At 33.9% G+C, this 21875-nt stretch overlaps 1 protein-coding gene across 3 annotated transcripts in view; it reads left to right on the forward strand.

Moving 5' to 3' along the window:
* LOC106469778 (monocarboxylate transporter 10-like) overlaps positions 1-21875 on the forward strand; it is a 35222-nt gene that overhangs the window by 8109 nt on the left and 5238 nt on the right. For all 3 annotated transcript variants that reach the window (XM_013930287.2, XM_022398336.1, XM_022398337.1), the window contains exons 3-8: positions 1008-1369; positions 2137-2256; positions 7843-7971; positions 9005-9145; positions 20249-20474; positions 20816-20922. In XM_013930287.2, the coding sequence (XP_013785741.1) occupies positions 1008-1369; positions 2137-2256; positions 7843-7971; positions 9005-9145; positions 20249-20474; positions 20816-20922 (1085 nt within the window). The remainder of the gene's footprint in view (positions 1-1007; positions 1370-2136; positions 2257-7842; positions 7972-9004; positions 9146-20248; positions 20475-20815; positions 20923-21875) is intronic.

Raw genomic sequence — 21875 nt, forward strand, 5'->3', positions numbered from 1 at the left:
TTACAATAATTATAATACATAAAAAATTAACTTTTGTAATTCTCAAGTATAGCTAATGTGCAAGAAGATGTTGAATACTAAAACATTAACATGTATGAGGTTACTACACAAAGCCTTTGGATGCTGCAATCTTGTAAGACAGTTTAAACAAGTTTTTAAGATGTATAATGCAAATTGTGCTTACTTGTGTATCTTATTAGCTATTCTCTTTGTTAACTCTAAAAATCTTTTTAGTTTGCAACAAGCTTAAATTTTTGTTTTACTTTAAGGCAGTTATTTTTAATCTTATGCATATTAGTTGATCTAGAGAAAAGTTATTAACAAACGTTTTTAACTCTAAATATTGTTTTATTTTATGACTGACTTATCAGACATGAGAGCAGTAGATCATAAACTTTTTTTAACAATTCATTTGCATGGATTTGTTTCAAATGTTAAAACTTACAAATTTATTTACATTTTGCTTCTTAAGTTAAAGCAACTGTTAAAATATTCAGCACATATGTTTATTTTCCTTGTAGATAGTCTGAGTGTGTTTAAAAGAATTAGCTGTTAACTCTCATCAGTAGATTATTGTAAATGTAGTTTGAATTATAATTTTACTCAAATAAAATGTTTATGACAGTTGGAAAGTGTCATGCAACATTAAGAAAATAAATATTAAAACTAATTTGCCAAACAGTATGTAAAAAGAACTATTTTTTGCTTGTTTTTTGTGTGTGTGTGTGTGTTTTGTCTTCTGCATTGATTGAAACATGAATGAGGACTTCTGTGAGCCTGACAATTTAAATTCTATCTGGTCATGACCAAGCACAATAATTTAGAACTTGAGAATTTAGAATGTAGGATTAAACTAAAGAAGAGTATAGCAACATAGAATACATTTTTAATATTTTTGTGATTGTTATTTTTGGTACTATTTACATTCCATTGTTGTTGATGAGATTAGATTATTCTTTTATCATGTTTTGATGTATGTTTATTTATATAAAGTTTCTCATTTTCAGCATGGGTGGGGTCTATTTCAGTAGGAACAACTCTTTTACTCTCACCAGTTGCCAGTATTCTTACAGATAAACTTGGAATCAGGAGAACGGCCTTTCTTGGTGGCTTTCTAGCTTCTCTTGGCATGTTTCTTAGTTCTCTGATTAACCACTTGGATTTGCTTTATCTCACATATGGAGTGGTGCTTGGTTCTGGAGCATCATTAGCATACACTCCATCTTTAGTTATCCTCGGCCACTACTTCAAACAGCGTCTAAGCTTAGTAAACAGCTTGGTTACAGCAGGGAGTTCTGTATTCACTACCATAATTCCACTCCTCCTGAGATACTTGTTGGATGCCATGGGACTCATGAAGACCATGCAGGTGGGTGATTAAACCTCATGAGTATGTATTAAAACTTTTAAGAGAACTAATGCTGTACTGAATGACATCATGATAATGTCAGCCTCTTTCTTGTAAGTGTGAATGGAATATTTTGTCATATATTAGATATTTTGCCTGCTAATATATACTGTAAGTCCTGTAACTAAAGTGGATTTACCATAGTAGGTTTCATATTGCTTTAAAATAACACAGACACCTATCGCTTGCTTTTTGATGACAATATGTCTTTATAGTATAATTTAAAGCAAACTTCTATAGGTAGAATTATTCTAGTTTGTTGAAAGTATTACTCTGCAGATGATTTTCAAAATGTTTATGTAACTATTTAAGTTAACTATTTTTCTTCAACCATGTTCAAATGTTTTCATCATCTTAATATAAATAATAAGAAATGTAACCATTATAGCAGTTTTACTATAGTCAGTCTTGTTGGATTTTTTACATTATACACATGGAATTATATCTCATCACTGATCTCATTAAAAAACAATAACTCATTTTCTGTTCTGTGAACTTAACACTTTTAACTGTTTTATTATTAAGCCATGTACTCTTCAGAATTCTTTCATTTTAGCAACTTTTCTACCATCTGTCTTATTTAGTTATAAATGGGTGAGCCAGAAGTGTAATGTATAAATATGTAAGTTTATAAACTTCTACATCTAAGTTATTAGATTATTATTTTTATTTGATAAGTTTTTTAGATTTAGAAATAACGTGTTACACTATTTGAATTTTCTTCAAAGGTTCTGTCTGCTGGTATGGCTTTGTTAATGGTGTGTGCTTTGACCTTCACACCTCGTCTTCATCTTCATGGTGAATCTCATATTCCTCATTTTACATCTTTGGAGAGTTTGAGAGATCAGGTAGGTGTAACTATAGAAATATGACTCAATTTTATACCAAAGCAATTTCATAAAAAAAAATGTTAGTTCCAGCTCTTTTTTACATTTGATTGTAGAAAAGTAAAAGCAGCTAATTACTATGAATCCATTAGTTTTCTTGTGTATGTAGTTAATTATTTGGCTATAGATATTAAAGTATAAAATAAAAACAACAGAAATTGGTTTAAATAATGTTCAGATAATGCTATCAGTGGCTGTTGATTAGGTTTTGTTTTAAGGGGCTGGTTAGACGATGAAATAAGTTAAAAATGACAAAAACAACCGAATCAACTTTATTCTAATCTCCATATTCAATATTTATTGACCATACTATCAACACATTATCCTGAAGACATGGGTTTAATGGATATTCAGCATTGAAGCTGTTCAGTCACTGTACTGGTTATTCGATTTGTTCAGATATTAATTACTATTTAGTAGCATAATAATTGAAATTTTCATATCTTTTTACCTGAAACAATACATGTATAACCTAGAAATGACTATAATTACTACAGCATGAAGATTTAAATAACAAACAAGGAGGTTAGTGGATTAATAATTTTATTAAATAGTATTTTAATAACACTAATAACTTAGATTTTCTAGTAAGAACTACAAGAATTATTAGATAAAGTTATCAGTAACATATGTTTTGTGTTTGTGTGCATAAAACCGTTTAATTTTAATACCTTCCATAACATATAGTCATTCATTCTTAGGTCAGTCAAACAATTCTTGTTAAATTGAAAGTGAGTTGAAATAATTTGAGTATGGCAAGTGAGAATATTACAATCTATTTGGTAAATTATTTTGATAGCAGGGGTAGAATTTTAGGAAAAGGGATTGCCAAATATCCAAAAAAAGCCATGTGTCAGTAGGTTGGGTTAAGAAGATCATTTACTGGATCAGAGGCTGGTAGCTTTTTAGCTTTGGAAACAAAGTATTTTGTATTTTAATGTTTTTCATATATTTTATTTCAACATTACAATTGAGATGTACATTTGGAGAATTAATCACCAAGCCATGAGCTCCCCAGTGGCACAGCGATATGTCTGCGGACTTATAACGCTAGAAACCGGGTTTCAATACCCGTGGTGGGCAGAGCACAGATAGCCCATTGTGTAGCTTTGTGCATAATTACAAACAAACACCAAGCCATGAAAAAGAGGTGTGCATTTGTCGAAATCCATCTATGGTCATAATTTTTATTGGTCTAACTAAGTCTGTCTTAATTAATCTTTTACTAAACATGGAACAAAATATCTGGGTTTGCATTGTGAATTAAACAACCCTAGTTGCAAATGACTTTCCTCTTTGTTAGCATAATGTGAGAATCATTCCCTTCTCTTGTATGTTGTCTTCAAGACCTCCAACAACACAATGAAAGTGCCCAGACATTTCAGTTTGATATTCCAAAGCCAAAGCTAATATTCATTTCTTGGAAACTTCCACCAAACAGTACATACAGTATTTTCACATTGTCATGCACATATTGCATACATACATACATACTCGTGACATTTGGAATGTTCCTGGTCGGCAACTGCAGCCTAGCAAACTAGAATACACTGTGTACATACACTACATGCACTGCACATTTAGAATTGAGTCAGTTACAAACTCTCTCAATACGAGCTCGGTCCAAAGGGCCGACCACATGACCATTTTTACTTGTATATAGTTTTAATATTATAACTTTTAATACAGTATGTGTATCTTTACAAAATTTGGCAGACATTTAGTAAACATTACAAGTCATTTGTACACAAAATCAGTTTTTGGTGAAGTATTTTTACTAAGGATTTGTCTGTGAATATATCAAGTCTTTTTTTGACTGACCTTTAACCACCAAAATAAAATCCAACTAAATGTATTTTTCCTTTTTCTTTCTAGAATGACTTCGGATTGTAACACAAGATTACATTTGTTTATCCTAAGGAGCTTTACACTCATAACAATATACATCTATTTATGCTTGAATTTTATTGTTTTATTGCCCTTTGAACTGTGTTTTACTTGTATTATTGGTACCATTATGATATAAGTTGTTAATCACTTGGGGAACGTGTGGCTCACGTTACACTATCAAGTTACATTACTCCAAGCTGCTCTTGTGTGTAACTTGTGAAAAATATTTTATTATATTATTATGATTATTATTTATTTTACCTAAACTAACCTTAACTAACTGAAAGAGTTTCATGTTTTTACATTTTAGTTACTTTTACAATAATAGATAAAGAATACACAAGAAAAACAAGAAGTAAAGTATTTACCTAGATCTTCTTTTTAATTGCTGCCCACTGTTGATGACACTTAACCCTACTTTTTTATACTAATGGTAGTAATGCAGTAAATGATTTTTATTTAAATAAATAATGCACCAAAGAACTTTGAATAATAGCATGCAAAAAAAAGCAGACAATTTCCTGTAATTATCACAATTTTTCTTGCTTTCTAAATATGTGACACATGCCATTACAAATTCATCCCAGTTAGTCATCAGCTTTCCCATTGGAACCAAGCTTGTTCTAACAGAGAAATTAACATTTTTATGTACAAAAAACAATTTAATATAGTACATCATTTGATAGATGAAAACCTTGGCTTTCTATTGATTAACTCCTCTGATGTGGAAAAATTTTTTTAGAATTTTATGGCTGCTGTGTAATAAATTTTTTGAAAACATTTTTATTGCACGATGTCAACTGTACGCAAAGAACATTGTGAGAAAACTTCACAATAACCTTTAGTTTTACCACTAGTTATGATAACTCGTTCATACATGTGACAAAATAGTCTAAGTTTCAGCCACTGTTACAGATTGAATGTCAATGCCAATAATTATGCTTGGTATGATATATTTCAAAACATGGTGTCAGACATAAAGCAACATTGCATTATTCACAAAAATATCTTGTTTCCCTCCTGTTTCTTCTTATCTGGTCCAGTATGAGAGCAGTAAACCTTGCAGCATCGTGTTGGAGTGCATTTGCCTTCATTTGGCGGAATAAAATTTTGGAACTGACGTCAAGTTAGTTGCAGAGGATTTGAATCATTCAGCGATGGTCTTTCTCTGTGAGGAATCGTGGCCGGATCATGATACGTTTCAAGAATTCTCTAGATCAGCTTTATTCTGTACTGTAAGTGATTCATTTTGCCCAAAGGCACAGCTGTGTTGTCATTTTTGAATAGAATATAACTGTTGAGCACAATTTGATTGAGCAAGTGGTGAAATTGTTTTTTGTACTACAGTTTATGTCTCTTACGTTCTGCTGGATACGCGACAAGCATTTGATCCATCATCTCTACGGCTCCCATATTGTTGTTGTACATAAGAACTGCAGTGGATTTTTGTTTATCTTCCCGACGTGTGTTTACAGTCCTCATTTAACTTTTGTGCAACATTGAGAAGAGAGCGACCTTTCTTTCATCCAACCACTTCATAGCCACCGTGTCATATGTATACATTGCAGTTGTTTGACCAAGAGAAATTTCCTTCATCAATTCAAATGGCATGTGTTTTCAATTTATCCTCACAGTTCCCACAGCATCAGTTTGTTTCATACATAGTTCTCTGAACAGACTCTGTGAACTATACCATTTGTCCGTGAAAATACAATAGCCTTGACCAAGAAGGTCCTTAGCAAGTGTCAGCACAGTTCGTGATAATATGAGACCATCCACTGATTCTTCTAATTGCATTGCTTGTGCAATGTGAACAATTGACTTCCAAATATTGCCTGTTCCATGTTCACAAAGTTTGTAAAACTTCAAACCGAAGTGAGATCCCTTCAATAGAATGTACTGCTTCATGGCCAAACGCCCCTTCCACATCATCAACGATTCATCAATAGCCACATGTAGTTCAGGCACATAAACAGTGGAGAATCTTTCAATAAGTGCATCAAAGACATTTTTGATTTTCCAGAATGATTTCTCCGTGGCTGATGTTGTCTCTGGCAACGAACTGTTATGAACAAAGTGAAGACATTTCGAGAGCAAGTTTAAATGCATTTAAGTCATTATCTGCCTAATGTATGGTGTCTCAAGCAACGGTTTTGTTGACCAATATAACTAAACCTCAGGCTTTTGAATAATTCCTTGATAAATAAACACTGCAAACAAAACCTTCATTTCATCGCTCTTTACGTCAGTCCACTCATTCAGTCTGGATCTGTGCTTGAAGGTCGAGTCCCTCAATAAGCTGACGTGCTCGTCTGTTTGTTTCAGTACCAATCATACTAAACATGTCATCAGTAATGAACAAATTGAAGTATTATAACGGATCATGGTAAACACATAATTTGATTATGTTCCACACCACACCATGCAAATGATATAGAACTGTTTTCATCTGTCATGCTCTCATCACGGTCATCATTGTCTGCCACATCTAAATCGCTAGAACTAGACTCACTATCATTATCACTATCGTATTCTGATGTGCTATCCTCAGAATCAAACAACATATGTATTCCATCTGCAGACAGTCCATGTTTTGGACCCGCCATTGTATTTTACGACAGTTAAAAATAATCATGAATGATACCGGAGATTGTAGGTTGTTACATTACCCTCCCTCTGCATGTCAATGACATTGCGCTTGTCCTCTGCAGGCAGGATAAGTCAACTTGTTATACACAGTGGGTAAGTGAATGTAATGCCTGATGACGAGTATACTCAGGGTTCATGTTGCATATTAGGTTATTGCTGGACGAGTTAACTAGGAATACACAGTAGAAAGGTTAAGAATAATATAGTATTAAATGTAAGTAAGAACTATTGACAAATCCTGAAAGAGAAGATGTGACAGGTGGGTGTGGCAAGAAGTGTCTGATTTTCTATTTGATGGCAACTTTGTGGCAACCTTGTTCAGTTGCAATATCTTCAAGTCACTTCTTTTTCTGGTTAATCAATTGTTGCATTATTTTGTGACAGCTGAGGTGTTTGGTGTTTTTTTGCAGTTTTGAAATTTTACTTTATATACCAGGAACTACTTTGTTCATGAAATGTTGTGTATGGTACAATTAAATATTAGTGTTTGAAGCTGAATAAATAAAAGTGTTATTAAAATAAAAACATACCATTTACCTTTTTTTTTTTTTTTTTTTTTGTTTAGTTGAAGTCTTTACAAAGAGTCAAAACTTTTAGTGCTGGATTTAGTTGCCATAATGTGTTAAAATGGTAAATGTTAAAAAGATGCTAAGCAATACTTGCTAATTGCTAATCAACTTCAATCAACTTTCTGCTAATCAAATCCACCAAACTATTTTTCTCCTGCTTATTCATTCCATACATACAAGTTCTCTGAACCACTTCATACTTACCTGTCAGCCAAATGTGCCTAGGCATGTAGCACTCTTACCTGTTGAACAGTTTAATTATCTTACCTAGTATAGAGTTGATTTGTATTACCTAGTATACATAGCTATGTAATAGATACATCAATTTTGCTACATGCTCACTAGTTTTATTTCATTATGTAATGAGATCTCTCATTCTGTTGCCAAATGAACACCTTCATTTTGTTTATTTTTCAAATAAGGATTGTGTATTTTATAGATTTCTCGTTGCCATCATTTTTGTCATCAAATGCTTGATTTGAGCATATGGAAAAACAAAGCTTATGTCATCTGGGTTTCAGCAATTCCGGTTGCATTACTTGGCTATTTTGTGCCTTATGTTCATTTGGTAAGTTGCTTAACTCTACAATTAATGAAGTCATATTTAACTGTTTGTGAATAAATTTTTCTAAACAATTTGTTTACCAAATTCCCTGTAGGACCATGATGGTTTTGATTACAAAGTTCCTAATGGTATAAGAATTACACCAAAATTTAAGCAAAAATACCACCAATATTACATTTAACTCCACTAATAACTGATGGGATTCTCAGTGTATTTTGGATAGGAAGTGAATCATTTCCTTCAGTTTTTGCTCGTTACACCCCCCCCCCCCCAAAAAAAAAATTACCCAATACGATGCAATATGTGGACCTGACCTGTAGTGAATATAATGAATAGATAAGGTTCATTAAAATTCAGTTTCTGTAAAGTTAGTAAGAGATTTATAATACTTGAAAGGGTAAACAAAGGTTTTGAATGAAATGCTCTGTTTTTGCTAACACATATTTAATATCACATTACTATATTCCTGTTCATAATTTATTTATTGTACATAATTTATATAATTACACTGAATTGTTTTTTTATGCTAGTTGCATGTAATATTCTTTTAATATACCTTGGATCACTGCAAAATATTTAGAAGTGTACAAAAAATGAAACAAAAAGTTAACCGTTTTTGAAAATTTTTCTTCATTTTTTCATGAGGAAGAAGAGACCATTCTGAAAGCTTACAAGCTTTTGTACTGTTGTACTTTAGATTTCTATTATGTATTTCTATTCTTAATTTTATTTTCCCAAACAGAGAAAAAGAGACCTAAAATAGAAGAAGACGAAACAAAAACCAAAATAAAATAATGTTTGAAACTTATATAAGTATTCATGTGAAGAAGTGTTATTCATAAGACTGTAAATAACCACCATTAAGACTGTTTATAAGGGCTGCCTAATGTCTTTGTTTGTTTATTTTATCTATGATTGTAATTTAAAAAGTTTTCAATACTGTTTTCAATCGGTACCCTTTGTTTTTGTAGGGCCTTAATAGTGATAGTTCTAACTATACCAGTATAATAATTTTCAGTTTATATTTCCTCTCAAGGTTCAACATGTAAAAGATATTCTTCCTGATGCTAATGGTGAGGTACTTGTAACTTGTATAGGACTAACATCAGGGATAGGTCGTCTTCTTTTCAGCAAACTTGCAGACTGCCCTAAGGTTAACAGAATTCACCTTCAACAGGTTAGAAAAAATCATTTCATAATTTAGTAAATAGAAACTAAAAAATTATACAGCGAAATAATGTAATAGTTGTATTCTGATTCTTCTATGCTGAAGATATAATTAGAAATAAGTAGAAACAGCTGGTTTCTGAAATAGCAAAAACTGGGGATTTTTTAAATACTCTTAGTCATATTATTTTATTTTGCCTCCATGTAAAATATTGCATGTGAATTGGTATGGGTGGAATAACTTGTCTAATGAACATTTTTGTGTAGATAGTATTTATTTCTAGGAAATATGTTTTGACACTATTTAAAGCTGGTCAATTAATGGATATAATTTATTAACCATGAGCATTGGTTAGTGTTATGTAAATGAATTGATTAATCAAAATTAGTGTTTTCTGTTATTACTATTTTTCAATATTCCAACTGGCCATAGTAATTAAAATATTGCTATTACAATTTTTTATTATTATTTCTTGTTCAGCTTCCAGGTGTTATGGTCTAATGATTATTGGGGTTGCTTTGTTATTCAAGGGTCTCAGGTGTGGTCTCCATTGCCACCAAATATGCTTTCCATTTCAGGTGTAGGAGGGTTATATTTGTTTCTGGGTTATATCAAACTTACGAAGGCTCTCTGCTGCCATCCCTTATTTTGAGCTGTTGACCAGAGATAAGGTAAACAATTGGCAGCACCCAACAACAACTCTTTGGCTATGTTAATGTTAAGTGTGAATGTACTGTTTTTTTTCACATTATGTTATGTTCCTAGTTTATAATTGCATAACTATTTTCTTTATTGTTGAATAAGGTGGAAAAATTAGTTTTTGTTATGTTACTTTGTAATTTATAATATACATAACCATGTTCTTTAGTGTTAAATAAACTATAAATTTATTTTTTCTACTTTTTGTATCTGTTGTATGCAACAACACACTTCTTACTTCCTGAATTTATGCCCCATTGAAAGTTGTGACAGGTACTGGCATATTGCAGACCTTCACTTTTGGATCACAGGCACAATTGCTGACAAAGCAGTATTCCTCATCCACTCAGTCTTTTAACCATGTGATAAACTACAATAAACAATAACAGAATCAATAAATAATATAGCATTAAGACTTACAAGTATCAACCATTTTATCAAGATAACAAAAATGCAATATATATATATATAAATTTGTTTCTACATTGTACTTTAGATCATATAGAATAATATTATAAAAACATGCTCCATGATCAAATATGTATAAATAGGCTGCAACTGCAATATTGCCTTTATAAGGCCTAGAAAAACATTTTGTTTGGGATAACTCAACTGAACCTGGAAAAAAAAGCCTTGACTCCAAATGTGTATTGCCTTTTCTTCCTAAAATATCTAGAGAATGTAACCACATGTTTATCAATCAGAAACATTTTCACCCTTGTTATTCACATGAGCAAGTTTCATAATTAGCCTGTTCATAATGTTGAGAGAAACTAAATTGCAGTTAATGCAGGCAGAAGGTAGACATCATGATGATCATAATAAATTTATGTTAAAACACACTAAAAGGTATTTATATTTTTATTACACTGTTATCTGGATAGAATTTTTGTAATAAGCCTTAGTGGATAACTTACTGTGTGCTACTTCCTAGTATTTTTGTTTCTCCAAGATAGAATTTGAACTTTTTTTGCAGCAATGCTTGTTTCAGTTTATTGACATGACCTATAAGTATTTTTTGAGGAACAGTTTCTCAAAGTATCCGTCTCTAACAGCACTATCCAATCATTTAATGTAATTAAAACATGCATTGACTTACATCCTATATTAATGCATGTTGTGTTTGTTTGTCTGCAAACTCCTTCTACAGTTTTTGAGCTAGCAGTATCAAACTTGGCTTGACTTAGAGTGTTCCTATGGATATGGTATAATCCTATAGATGGGAGTATAAAACTAGGTTTTGGGTCAGTGAAATTGAATCTAGCATCAAATGTTGGTTCCAATATCTCCTTTTGAGGTATTGGAGGTGCTATGTTTTAAACTGTGTTCATATTCTTAATCACAAGCTAGAGGAAACAAACTTGGCACACATGCTCAGGTATGATGCTTGGGTATCATAACAGTTTTTTGTTTGTAAGGAACATCCCTCCTTTTGGTTGCTGTAGAAATAATTAGGAATAGTAGAGAGGCTTGATCAGTGCATTGAAGCCTACATAAATCAAGAGTAGCACTTAACTAATTAAGTTTGGTGGTGTGTGTCTCCCTCTCAGTTGATATCATTGTTACAGTAATGAGCTCTCTCATTCAGAAAAATAGCTTAGCATACACATGTTAACCCTATGTGTACAGGTGATGGTCAAAGTGTACATGTCAAGACTTTTATGGAGTTCAAAATTTCATTAAAGAATAAGAACTTGATTGTCAATATGTGTTGATAAACTTGGCAGCAAAATGTAGTGTATAATTAAACTTTTAATATTATATTAATTTTAATTTCTGAACTTAGAAAGGATAGAATTAAGTAAATTATTACTCTTCCCTTCTGTGTGTCATTGTTGGATATACAAGAATGTTTAGTGTAAGAGTTATTATTTAGTTCATTTAGTGATCTAATATTTAATGATTATTTATTTTTATAACAAAAGTGTTAAATTAATGATTTTACAGACGATAGTTATAACAAATTTTTTTACGTAACTTTTTTTACGTTGTACATTGTGTGTGTAGTTCAATTGTTGTAGTATTGTTGACGTTATCTTTCTCGAAACCTCTAAGTGACCAAGCGAGTACAAGTCGAGTAAAGTTCAGTCTGAAAAAAGTTAGAAAACATGAAGTTGGCTGTTATTTGAGTGATTAGCCTTAATGGTGATATCTTAAAGTGAGTTTAACAGAGATAAGGGGAATAATTTATCTTGTCAAAGGTTGTTCTAAAGTGATTGAACCCATGTGTGTGGACTTTGATGAAAATGAGACAATTATTCAGAATTCAGGATGCAACTGTGGTAACCCACAAGGTAATATAAGTGAATTATTTGCTGATACTATTGTGATAAGAGTAGAGAAAAAAATAATTTGTCTTGTCAATTGGATTCTAAAGTAATTGAATCAGCCTGTGTGGACTTTTTCCAAGAAAAGAGAATTGTATAGAGTTTTAGATAAAACTATGGTTTTCCATAGTATAAAGAATTTTGTATATACATTTGACTTGTTTTAAATATATATTATTTTAAAACAAGTGGATTGTGTGCTGTCCGTTTATTTTTCAAATTTATTGCCAACAAGTCGCAGACACCTACTGTATAGAATCCAAGCCCATATACAAAACCCTGACAGCCATGTGATGCCTGTCTGCTCTGAATTTTTCATTTTAAATTTTCTTTGTTCCCTTATATGAATGTCCACCAGTTAGGTATATCGACTATATATATATTGACAGACCAGAACATAAAATAAGAACCTCCCACATTCTTTATTCAATGAGATATCAATACATTTGTTAACACCTGCCATTACATCTACAGAACTTAACTTCACACAGCTATATTCTCTTTTGCTATTATCTGTCTATTGTTGTCTGTCTGCTGCTTCCCGCTTGTCTCACACTATTTATATCTTTATTACATAGTCGTCTGGCCACTTTCTGTATTCTTGACACCAATTAGTTATTAACAAAACCTTCTACAATTATCTGCTTTTAACTTTTATTATAACAAAACTTAAAAATAATAAAATATTCACTCACAAATATAAATTAATCACTAATATTTAAACCAAACAGTCTTTTATATCATGACAGTGTCTGTGGAGTGTTATCTTGTTCATTTTAAAATTTTTGCAAGTAGCCAAATACTTTTTTTGCAATTGTATTTAATGATCAATGTGCACTATGAAAGAGCTTAATAATGATGAATTTAAAATAAACTTATAAAAGGCATATATTGTTTTGCACCTGAAAATAATGTGCTGTTTACAGAAAGTTTTGAAAATTGGAGTTTATTTTATCTTGCAGATAATATTAATGTATTAAAAGTATATAAATGTATATAAAATTATAGAACTCAAAAAAGGTGTTGTTTTTTTAGTACATCTTAAAGAAGTTCAACAGTGCTTACATATTACTATGAACATCTGACAATCTTTTTAGTTAACTTAATTTCAGAAATTAGAAAATTTGTATTTTATTAATTTGAATTTTGGTGGTTTGTTTTAAAAATGCACAATTGATCTATAATGTATGGTGTATGTTAATGGATGATAATTATATAAAGAACTATTATACATTACTAAGAAGTTGATTTGACATGGTGCATATATTGTATATATTGTATAACGTGTAGGACTTAGTGAAATTAAATATACAATGATAAGGGAAAACAACAATGTTTGCTAAAAGAATGGAAAAAAAATTAAAAAAAACTGAAAGAAATTTACAGTGCCTTGCAAAAGTATTCACCCCCTCCTCCCTGCCAATAATTATTTAGTGTTATTCGTGAAAGAAAAAAAAATCTAATTTTCATTTCTGCACAGTTCTGAAGAGTTCATCCTGTAAACAATACAATTACCAATTTTCAAAATATTTTCTTCCTATCCAAGAAAACAGTTCTATTTTTGCTAAGAACCTATCATATAGTATATTATCTATTTCTTGATTTTCAAGCATTTCCCTTGTCTTCCTGTCCATATCTTGATTGCATTCCTTTTATGATGTTACATCAAGTGGTTTGATCATTTACTAAGGAAACACAGCTTTGGAAACAGCTATGTAGAAAGCCACATTCTTAGCAATTTTGTAATATCAAAGAAACAAATTTAATGCCCCCGTGGCTAACCGAGTGAGCTAATTTGGTGGAAATGGGAATCAAACCTGAAGATCCTTGAATCATGAGTCACTCTTCTTCTCTTCCCACTGAATCACCAGGACTTACTAGTCCAAAGCTGAATAAAATTGAAGTAAAAAAATTCTTCTAATGCTAAAGTCTTGTTTTGATACCTGTGTTGGGCAGAGCATAGATAGCTCATTATGTAGTTTTATGTTTACTAACAAATAAACATGATGGCAATATGTTGAATGCTAGGGTAGTTATAATAAATGAAAATAATAATAATTGGAAACCCTAATTTCTGAGAATACGACACTTCTGTAGAACAGTTAAGCTATCTTTCCTGTGCATCTGCCTTAAAGATTTGCATGCCACTAACCTTTAGTGAACTTCCACCTAAATTCATGAGATTTGTCATGAATTGCGCTACTACATTATAACCTCATTATGCAGCAAAAGCCCTCTATCAACAGGAGGGCAACACACCTCCATGCACACTAATTCCCTCTGTGTATTTGCACTCGTGAATCTTCATTCATTTCCTTGGTGCTGAACACATCAAATGTGATTTTACTTTTTCAGTTTAAGGAGATTTGAGATGCTTAAGCTTAACATTCTTCTTAGTTTGTACAAACTGTGAACTCACGAGTTCATGTACAATCTACTAGATGTGTGAGTGGAAAATTTACTCACACAGGTCGTGTATAAAAGTATGGCTTCTGGAAGCGTGTTGACTGAGGATAACATGACAGTCATTGGGCATAGATTAGTGCATTTCTTTATACAGCTAGGACTTTCAGCTCCCATTTCTTCCCCTCAATTTGAGAAGAAGATCAGGAGGATGGATTTGATTGCTTGTTTCCTTCTCCTGGTTATGCTCTCTGTTGAAAAGAACTCAAATTTCCTTGTCTTATGAGGACTTAATATCTCAGGTGTGTACCATTCTTTCTCTTTCCCTATGTCATGACTCTTGTTTCCTCTTTCATAATCATAACACTAATGACTTTTTCATTTTCCTTCTTTCTCCTGATTTTTGCATTCATGCTGATTCTTTCTTGATCAACTATAATGCCATAACCTCATGCCGTGCCCTCCTCCTCTATCTGATTTATATATTGTAACCTACAGTTATTCTGAATTCCCCTTTCTCGATTCCCAGAATTTTTAATCTCTTTTGCCTGTTGGGGGGTGGATTCTTTGGCATCAGTTCCACTCTCAAGTGCCCAATACACTTGTCTTTGCCTGATCCTTCTTACCATACTTTCTTATCCCTCCTCTCTACCTCTCAGAGGAATTTTTGGGTGATACATATTCCATTTTCTTCTCCACTTCTTTAGCCCTCTCCCTGCTCACTTGGCTCAGTTGTTGCTGGGACTTGTTGGGTAGGGATACTCTTCTTTACCAGGTTTTACTTCCTACTTCCTTTCTACAAGATCTTTGCCTAGCCCCTTTTCTTCACTCTAAAGTTTTTAGGAGTATTCCTGATTCTATTGAATAATGGGCAGAGGCTGCGGGTCATCAATCCTTGCTTTCTTCCTTAGTTTCCAGACTGTCTCAAACCCAAACCCTGTACCTCGACCTAGTCCCTCTATTTCCTATCTTTCACTTTCCACGTCCAAACCTTCCTCTTCTACCCATTGTCAGACTTGTCAAGCTTGTCAGTGACTAATAAGTTGTATCAGATCCCATGGAGGCCCATCTGTTGTGGTTTGTGCACCTGTGGTCACATTTTTCTGCAGACAAGTGGCTTACTCTAATTCCTACTCACAGACTTTCTCTCCAGATCCTTTCCTCTGTGGATGACCAAAGTTGACATTTCACATGCATTCCTGCACATCCTCCATTTCATTCATTGGCATCATATCTTCCAGTTTCAAGCTCTTCCATTTGACAATGTGTTGGCCACTTACATCTTCAACTCTATGGTCAGATCCTTTGCTCACCATCTGCATGAGCTGGGACTGAAATTCCATTTCTACATGGAAAATTGGCTTCTGCTGTCTCACTGCCTGCTATGGGTGGCTTGTCAACACTTCCAAATCTTTCCTCATTCTCACACAACTTTTTTTTCACCTGGGAGTTTTCTTCAACTCCTTTCTCAGATGTGCTCTACATTCTCCTACCTGCCTACAAGTTATGGAACTACTAGTCACCAGGATTCATGCCTCTCCTACTCATATCTTGTGAGAGGTTCTGTTGCATTTGAGAACCATGGCTTCACTGGAACCACTTATCCATTTTGGTATTACACATATGTCTCATCCAATGGTCCTTACATGACCAGTGGAAACACTCATGGCAACCTTTGACTTCAGTGGTTCACCTATCCCCTCCACTACTCAAAGCTCTGTCTTTGTGGTTGGACCAATTCAATACCACCATTGGTGATCCATTACTTCCACCTAAATCAGACCTGTACTCTTCACTGATGCTTCTCTCTCTCTGGTTGAGGAGCTTCTCTGAATGGCAATCTCACTTCATGCACATGGACCCAGGACAAGCTCCCTCTACATATCAACACACTTGAACTTTTGATGGTTCATCTGGCATGTTCTCATTTCTTACTCCACCTTGTGGATTATGTAGTTATGATCCATTCTGACAACTTTAATTTTTTTTATATCAACAACCAAGGGGGTACCTAATCCAAGACCCTTTGCTTTCAAACTTTGGACCTTCTTTATTGGACCAATTCTCAATGGGTTCATCTCATTGCCTGCCATGTACAGGACAATATGAACCTGATTCTGGAACACCTCGTTCTTGTTCTGCCCACAGAATGGCTTCTTCATCTTCAGATTTTCCCTTGGGTGTGCTCTTCTTTGGTAACTCTACTCATCAATGCATTTACCACCTTTCTCAATTCCAAGCTTCCTTTCTTTTGGTATTTGGTTCACCAACCCTCTGCCCTGGCTGTCAATGCTTTCAGCCAGGACTGGTTTCATCTTTTCCTTTATGTATACTCGCCTCTTCATCTTTTACCTGAGGTTCTTGATGTGATTCGTGACACTCCTTGTCATGCCTTCTTGATGGCACCTCTCTGGTCATATGAACCTTGATTTTCTTTTCTACATCACCTGACAACCCAATCCTCTCTTCTCCTACCAACCATACCCTCTCTTTTGCATCAAACTCACAAGTCATGACTCCATCAATGGATCTTACCCCTCCACCTTCAAGTTTGGAAGTTGTCTGCCCCCTCACCCGTAAAACTGGAGTCTCCAGTCACATAGCTTTTTTGCCTTTTCTCATTCCTGTTGCCCTTCCACTTGGTCCTTTTGGTAATGTAAGTGGTAAGTTTTCCACAACCTTCCTCCTGACCATCCTACTGTCATCCATTTCACCTTTTTCTTTTCCTGGCTGTTTAATTGTGGATTAGCTATCTTCACCATTTTTGGTTATTGTACAGCCATGTCCACAACATTTAATGTTTCTCAATATTGCAAGCTGTTTTTCTGCCCAGTTCTCTCCACCTTATTTCATACCTTCCTTCTCCATAGACCACTTTGCTCTGCTCCCATGCTTTACTGGGACCTTGAGGTCATTCTGTTAGTTCTTACCCACAAACCTTTCAAGCCATTGGCAACTTGGACCTTATACTACCTTTCCCTCAAAACCTATTTCCTCTTACTTCTTGCTTGTAGTCACTGTCATTCAGATATTTATGTTATTGAGTCTTCCCGTACTCTCTTCCATTACTCTTGTATTCTACTTTATCCTGACTGGTCCTTCCTCCCCAAAGCTTTGGCTGCTAGGGAAGGTAACTGCTCTTTTTCCCCTCCTTCTATCTCTCATCTCTATGATTGATTGTACCGAGACAGACTATGTGCCCTGCTTTTGCCATTTGTTACTACTTGTACCTCACATTTTGGAGGCTCCTATCACTAACTCTTCATTCCCAGGAATTCCTCTTCCTCCAAGGACATTTCTCCTTTTACTCTTACAGGTTGGGTCTGCTAACTTCTATGTTCAGTCAACTCCTCATTGGGGATTGATGCTCACAGACTGTTCCACATTTCACCCCATCAGATTTTTTACCTCACTCATTTCCTAATTGTTCATTTCCAACAACTGTTGGAAGAGATCCTTCAGGATGGGATGTGGACAACTCCTCACACTTTCATAGCCCACTATCTTGATCTGACTGTCTCATCTCCTAAAGGTTACCTCATCCTCTGTTTACCATTATATGGTCTACCAACTAATTATAGACAGTGAGTACCTTCCCCCTTTTTTACAGTATTTGCCTACAGGATCCTTCCAGATGGTAAGTGGGGCCTTCCAGGGTATACTTATTTCCTGAAATCTGCATCAAGCCAGGATAATTAAAAGTGCTCATACCATCTGCCTGGCTTAATATATGCCCATTGTGAGATGGGGTATTTTGCAAGACCATTTGATATATCCTCATGGAATACATACATACACATATATATATTGTCCAGTCCAGACCATGCCTATTTCATGGATTATCATGGAAAAAGCCAACACCAGAAGGAGGCTCATGTTTGCTGGCTTCTTAAAATAGGGTTATGCAGTCCTTTCCAGCTGAAGGACTGTCATGGATCTGTGCATTTTCTTCAAGTCTCTCTACCATGAATTCCTCTCCCCTTTTTCTCTTCAAGTAGAGCATGGGAAACCCTTGACACTTACCAGTTCCTTTCTGCTGGGGCAGTGGACCATGGAGAATCCTAAGCAATTGGGACCTAATTGCTGGAGCTAGAACAATGGGTGCCAGTATGTTGGGACATGGGGTGTTGGTGACATTCTAAGTATAGTGCAGGTCACCCCTCATATAGCTATACCACATGTCACTTGTGCCCTCTTCCTGTGGTCTGAGTCTGTTCAGTTCAGTTGAGATGAGGTGAACACACACACTATAATTGTGTGCAGTCCTCCTGCAGCCTTTGACTGTTCGGTTGAATTGAAGCAAACACACGCCATTATGCCATGCCCTCCTCCTACAGTCATGTCTGTTCAGTAGAGTTAGGGTGAGCACACTTTACACACAGGTGACCTTTTCCTGCAGATGTAAACTATTCAGTTGAATTGAGGTGAACATACACTACCAAACCATGCCATCCTCCTACAACTGATGTCTGTTTAGTTAAGTCAAGGTGTGCACACACCATACTATTCTCTATGGCATGACTACTGTGCACTCCTTCTGCAGCTGGTGTTTGTCCAGTGAAGTCTAATGGTAGAGTTTGGGTGAACATAAGATACAGTCTGATTGTTCACAAACCACACTGCACATATTGACTCTGTTCCCTCCACCACTCCTCCCGGGTATTCTATCATAACTATCTGCAGGGGTGTTGTACCATTTTGGAAGTTAACATTTTTCTTACCTGAAAATGTATTTCGGATAGATACCTCCACACACACATTGCCACCCATCCTCCCCACTTATGGTGCACCTTAGTACTCATTGAAAAATGAAGATTCACGATTGCAAATGAATTGAGGGAGTTAGTGTGAAAGGAGGTATGTTGCCCTTCTATTGGTGGAAGGCTTTTCCTGCATAATGAGGTCATTATGCAGTAACTCAATTTACAAGAAATCTCTTGAGAGTAGGTGGGAATTTACTAAAGGCTAGTAGCATGCAAATCTCTAAGGCAAGTTAGCTTAACTGGGTGAAGAGGTATCTAACGGTAATACATTTTCAGGTAAAGAAAAGGTTAACTTCAATTAGTAGATTATTTTTTTGAGTCATGACACTAATCACTTGAGTTCGACTTTCATTATTCAAAAATATTGATGAAACATTATAATGGCACTGTTTTGATTAGTTAGTTGATATTTTTGTGGCATTCAATTTAATCATAATTTTGATTGATTGATTGTTGAAATAACTGTGAACAGTGATAATCGAATCCACCAATTTTCATTAGTTGATTATTATGATGACAATTTAATTATAATAAATGATTGTTGAAATAATCAAAAATAGTAATAATCAGAAACACTAATTTCGATGAATTGATTATTTTCATGATATTAATCAGTTTAACCATTTCAATTAATCGATTATTTTACACTAATTGAGATAATTGTTGTTGTAGGTAATTGAATTAATCACACATCTAATGATTAACAATAAGTATAAAAAGAACATAAGTCGGAAGCTTTTATATATTTTTTGGTACATGAGTTTCTGTTTTTCTGGAGAATACTTACAAAGGAAATACACAAGTAGAATTTTTATGCACATAGAATAGTTATCTGTAGCCTTATGTTGTACTCTGTATTAGTAACTAATTACTGTCTCTTAATTTCAATAGATTTATTAGTTGCCTGATTTGTTCCACAGGTGGCTTTCATTTCTATGGGCCTTCTAACTATGCTCTTTGTATTAGCCAATCAATTTGCAGTTTTAATTTTCCTGTGTCTCCTTCTGGGTTTATTTGATGGTTGCTTTATCTCACTCCTGGGTCCTATTGCTTTTGATATTGCTGGCTTCAAAGGCTCTCCTCAAGCTATTGGTTTTCTCTTGGGACTCTGTTCTATCCCTCTTACACTGGGACCTCCAATTGCAGGTATGGAATATACTTTGCCATTTACAAATATGATTTTTCCTGTTTCAGTAATGAATAATCTAAGTGTCCTAAATCTCAGTTTAATTTGAATCTAACCAGACTTTCTTACAGAGATTCAAACATCCTTTGTGACTTTCTGGTATTTATTTTTTCTCTGCAAATTGTTTTGTCAATAATGACACAAACATTTTGAAATACCAAAAAACAATGTATGTGTTGGTTTCTGTTCTATATAAGTCTTTGAAATTTTGTAACTATTTGTTAGTTCACATTAACTTTATTTTAGTGTTAATTGTTTTTGAATTGAGTGACCTAATGAAAACGTTTTTGCTTTTATTTAGGAATTTTGTATGATCACACAAAGAATTATAAAGCAGCTTTTTTATTGGCTGGGATACCTCCAATAATAGGAGCATTGCTGATGTGTCTTATTAACACTATTTCTCAGGTAATATATCATCAATTGTAGGAGCTATGATAATTTTTCTTATTAACATAATTTGTCAGTTAAGACACCAGTGATAGTAAGAGGTATGTATATTACTGACAGTAGAAGCTAAGATACCACTAACAGTAAGTACTAAATATTTAGCACTTACTGTTAGTGGTATCTTAGCTTCTACTGTCAGTAATATACATACCGGAGGTATGTATATTACTGACAGTAGAAGCTACGATACCACTAACAGTAAGAGGTATGTATATTACTGACAGTAGAAGCTAAGATACCACTAACAGTAAGTGGTAAAGAGGTATGTATATTACTGACAGTAGAAGCTAAGATACCACTAACAGTAAGTGCTATGAAATATTTCTTATTTTTAACACACTTTCTCAACTAGGCTTCTTCAATATGAGAAATGTTTTATTAATAGCAATAGTAAACAGAAGATAGCTCCTTTGTTAAACACTGGAGGTAAGTGTATGATGATGATGATAGACTGCTAAACAAAGAAGTCTTGATCAGACAAACATACATACATATAAGCTTATTTTATAATGTTGTTAGCAAAAAGCATTAAATTAAACTAAAATTATAAAGTAAACTAGATGTAATATGAGGTCATTCATGAACAATTTGTAAAGTTTACAATAACTTGGAGATCATGTCATTTTTATCTTATAACATAATTTTCACTTTATTACCCCTGTATATATATCTCATTCTAAGCAGCTTCAGAACAAAAGTATATGCTATTGTTTGTACTGTTTCCTTTGAGTACCATTTCAAAACAACCTCTGAATACTGAATATTTGTGTGCCTCAAATTAAGAGTTTATGTATATCACAAACTTGTACAAATTAGTCAGTTTGTGGCTTAAAATAATATAATAATAATAATCCCTGTAGACTCCCACTGGAGCATAGGGCCCCAACAACACCTCGCCGACGGAAGTTGTT

Source organism: Limulus polyphemus, unplaced genomic scaffold (assembly GCF_000517525.1).
Source record: "Limulus polyphemus unplaced genomic scaffold, Limulus_polyphemus-2.1.2 Scaffold3653, whole genome shotgun sequence".
In the NCBI taxonomy this organism is placed as follows: domain Eukaryota; kingdom Metazoa; phylum Arthropoda; class Merostomata; order Xiphosura; family Limulidae; genus Limulus; species Limulus polyphemus.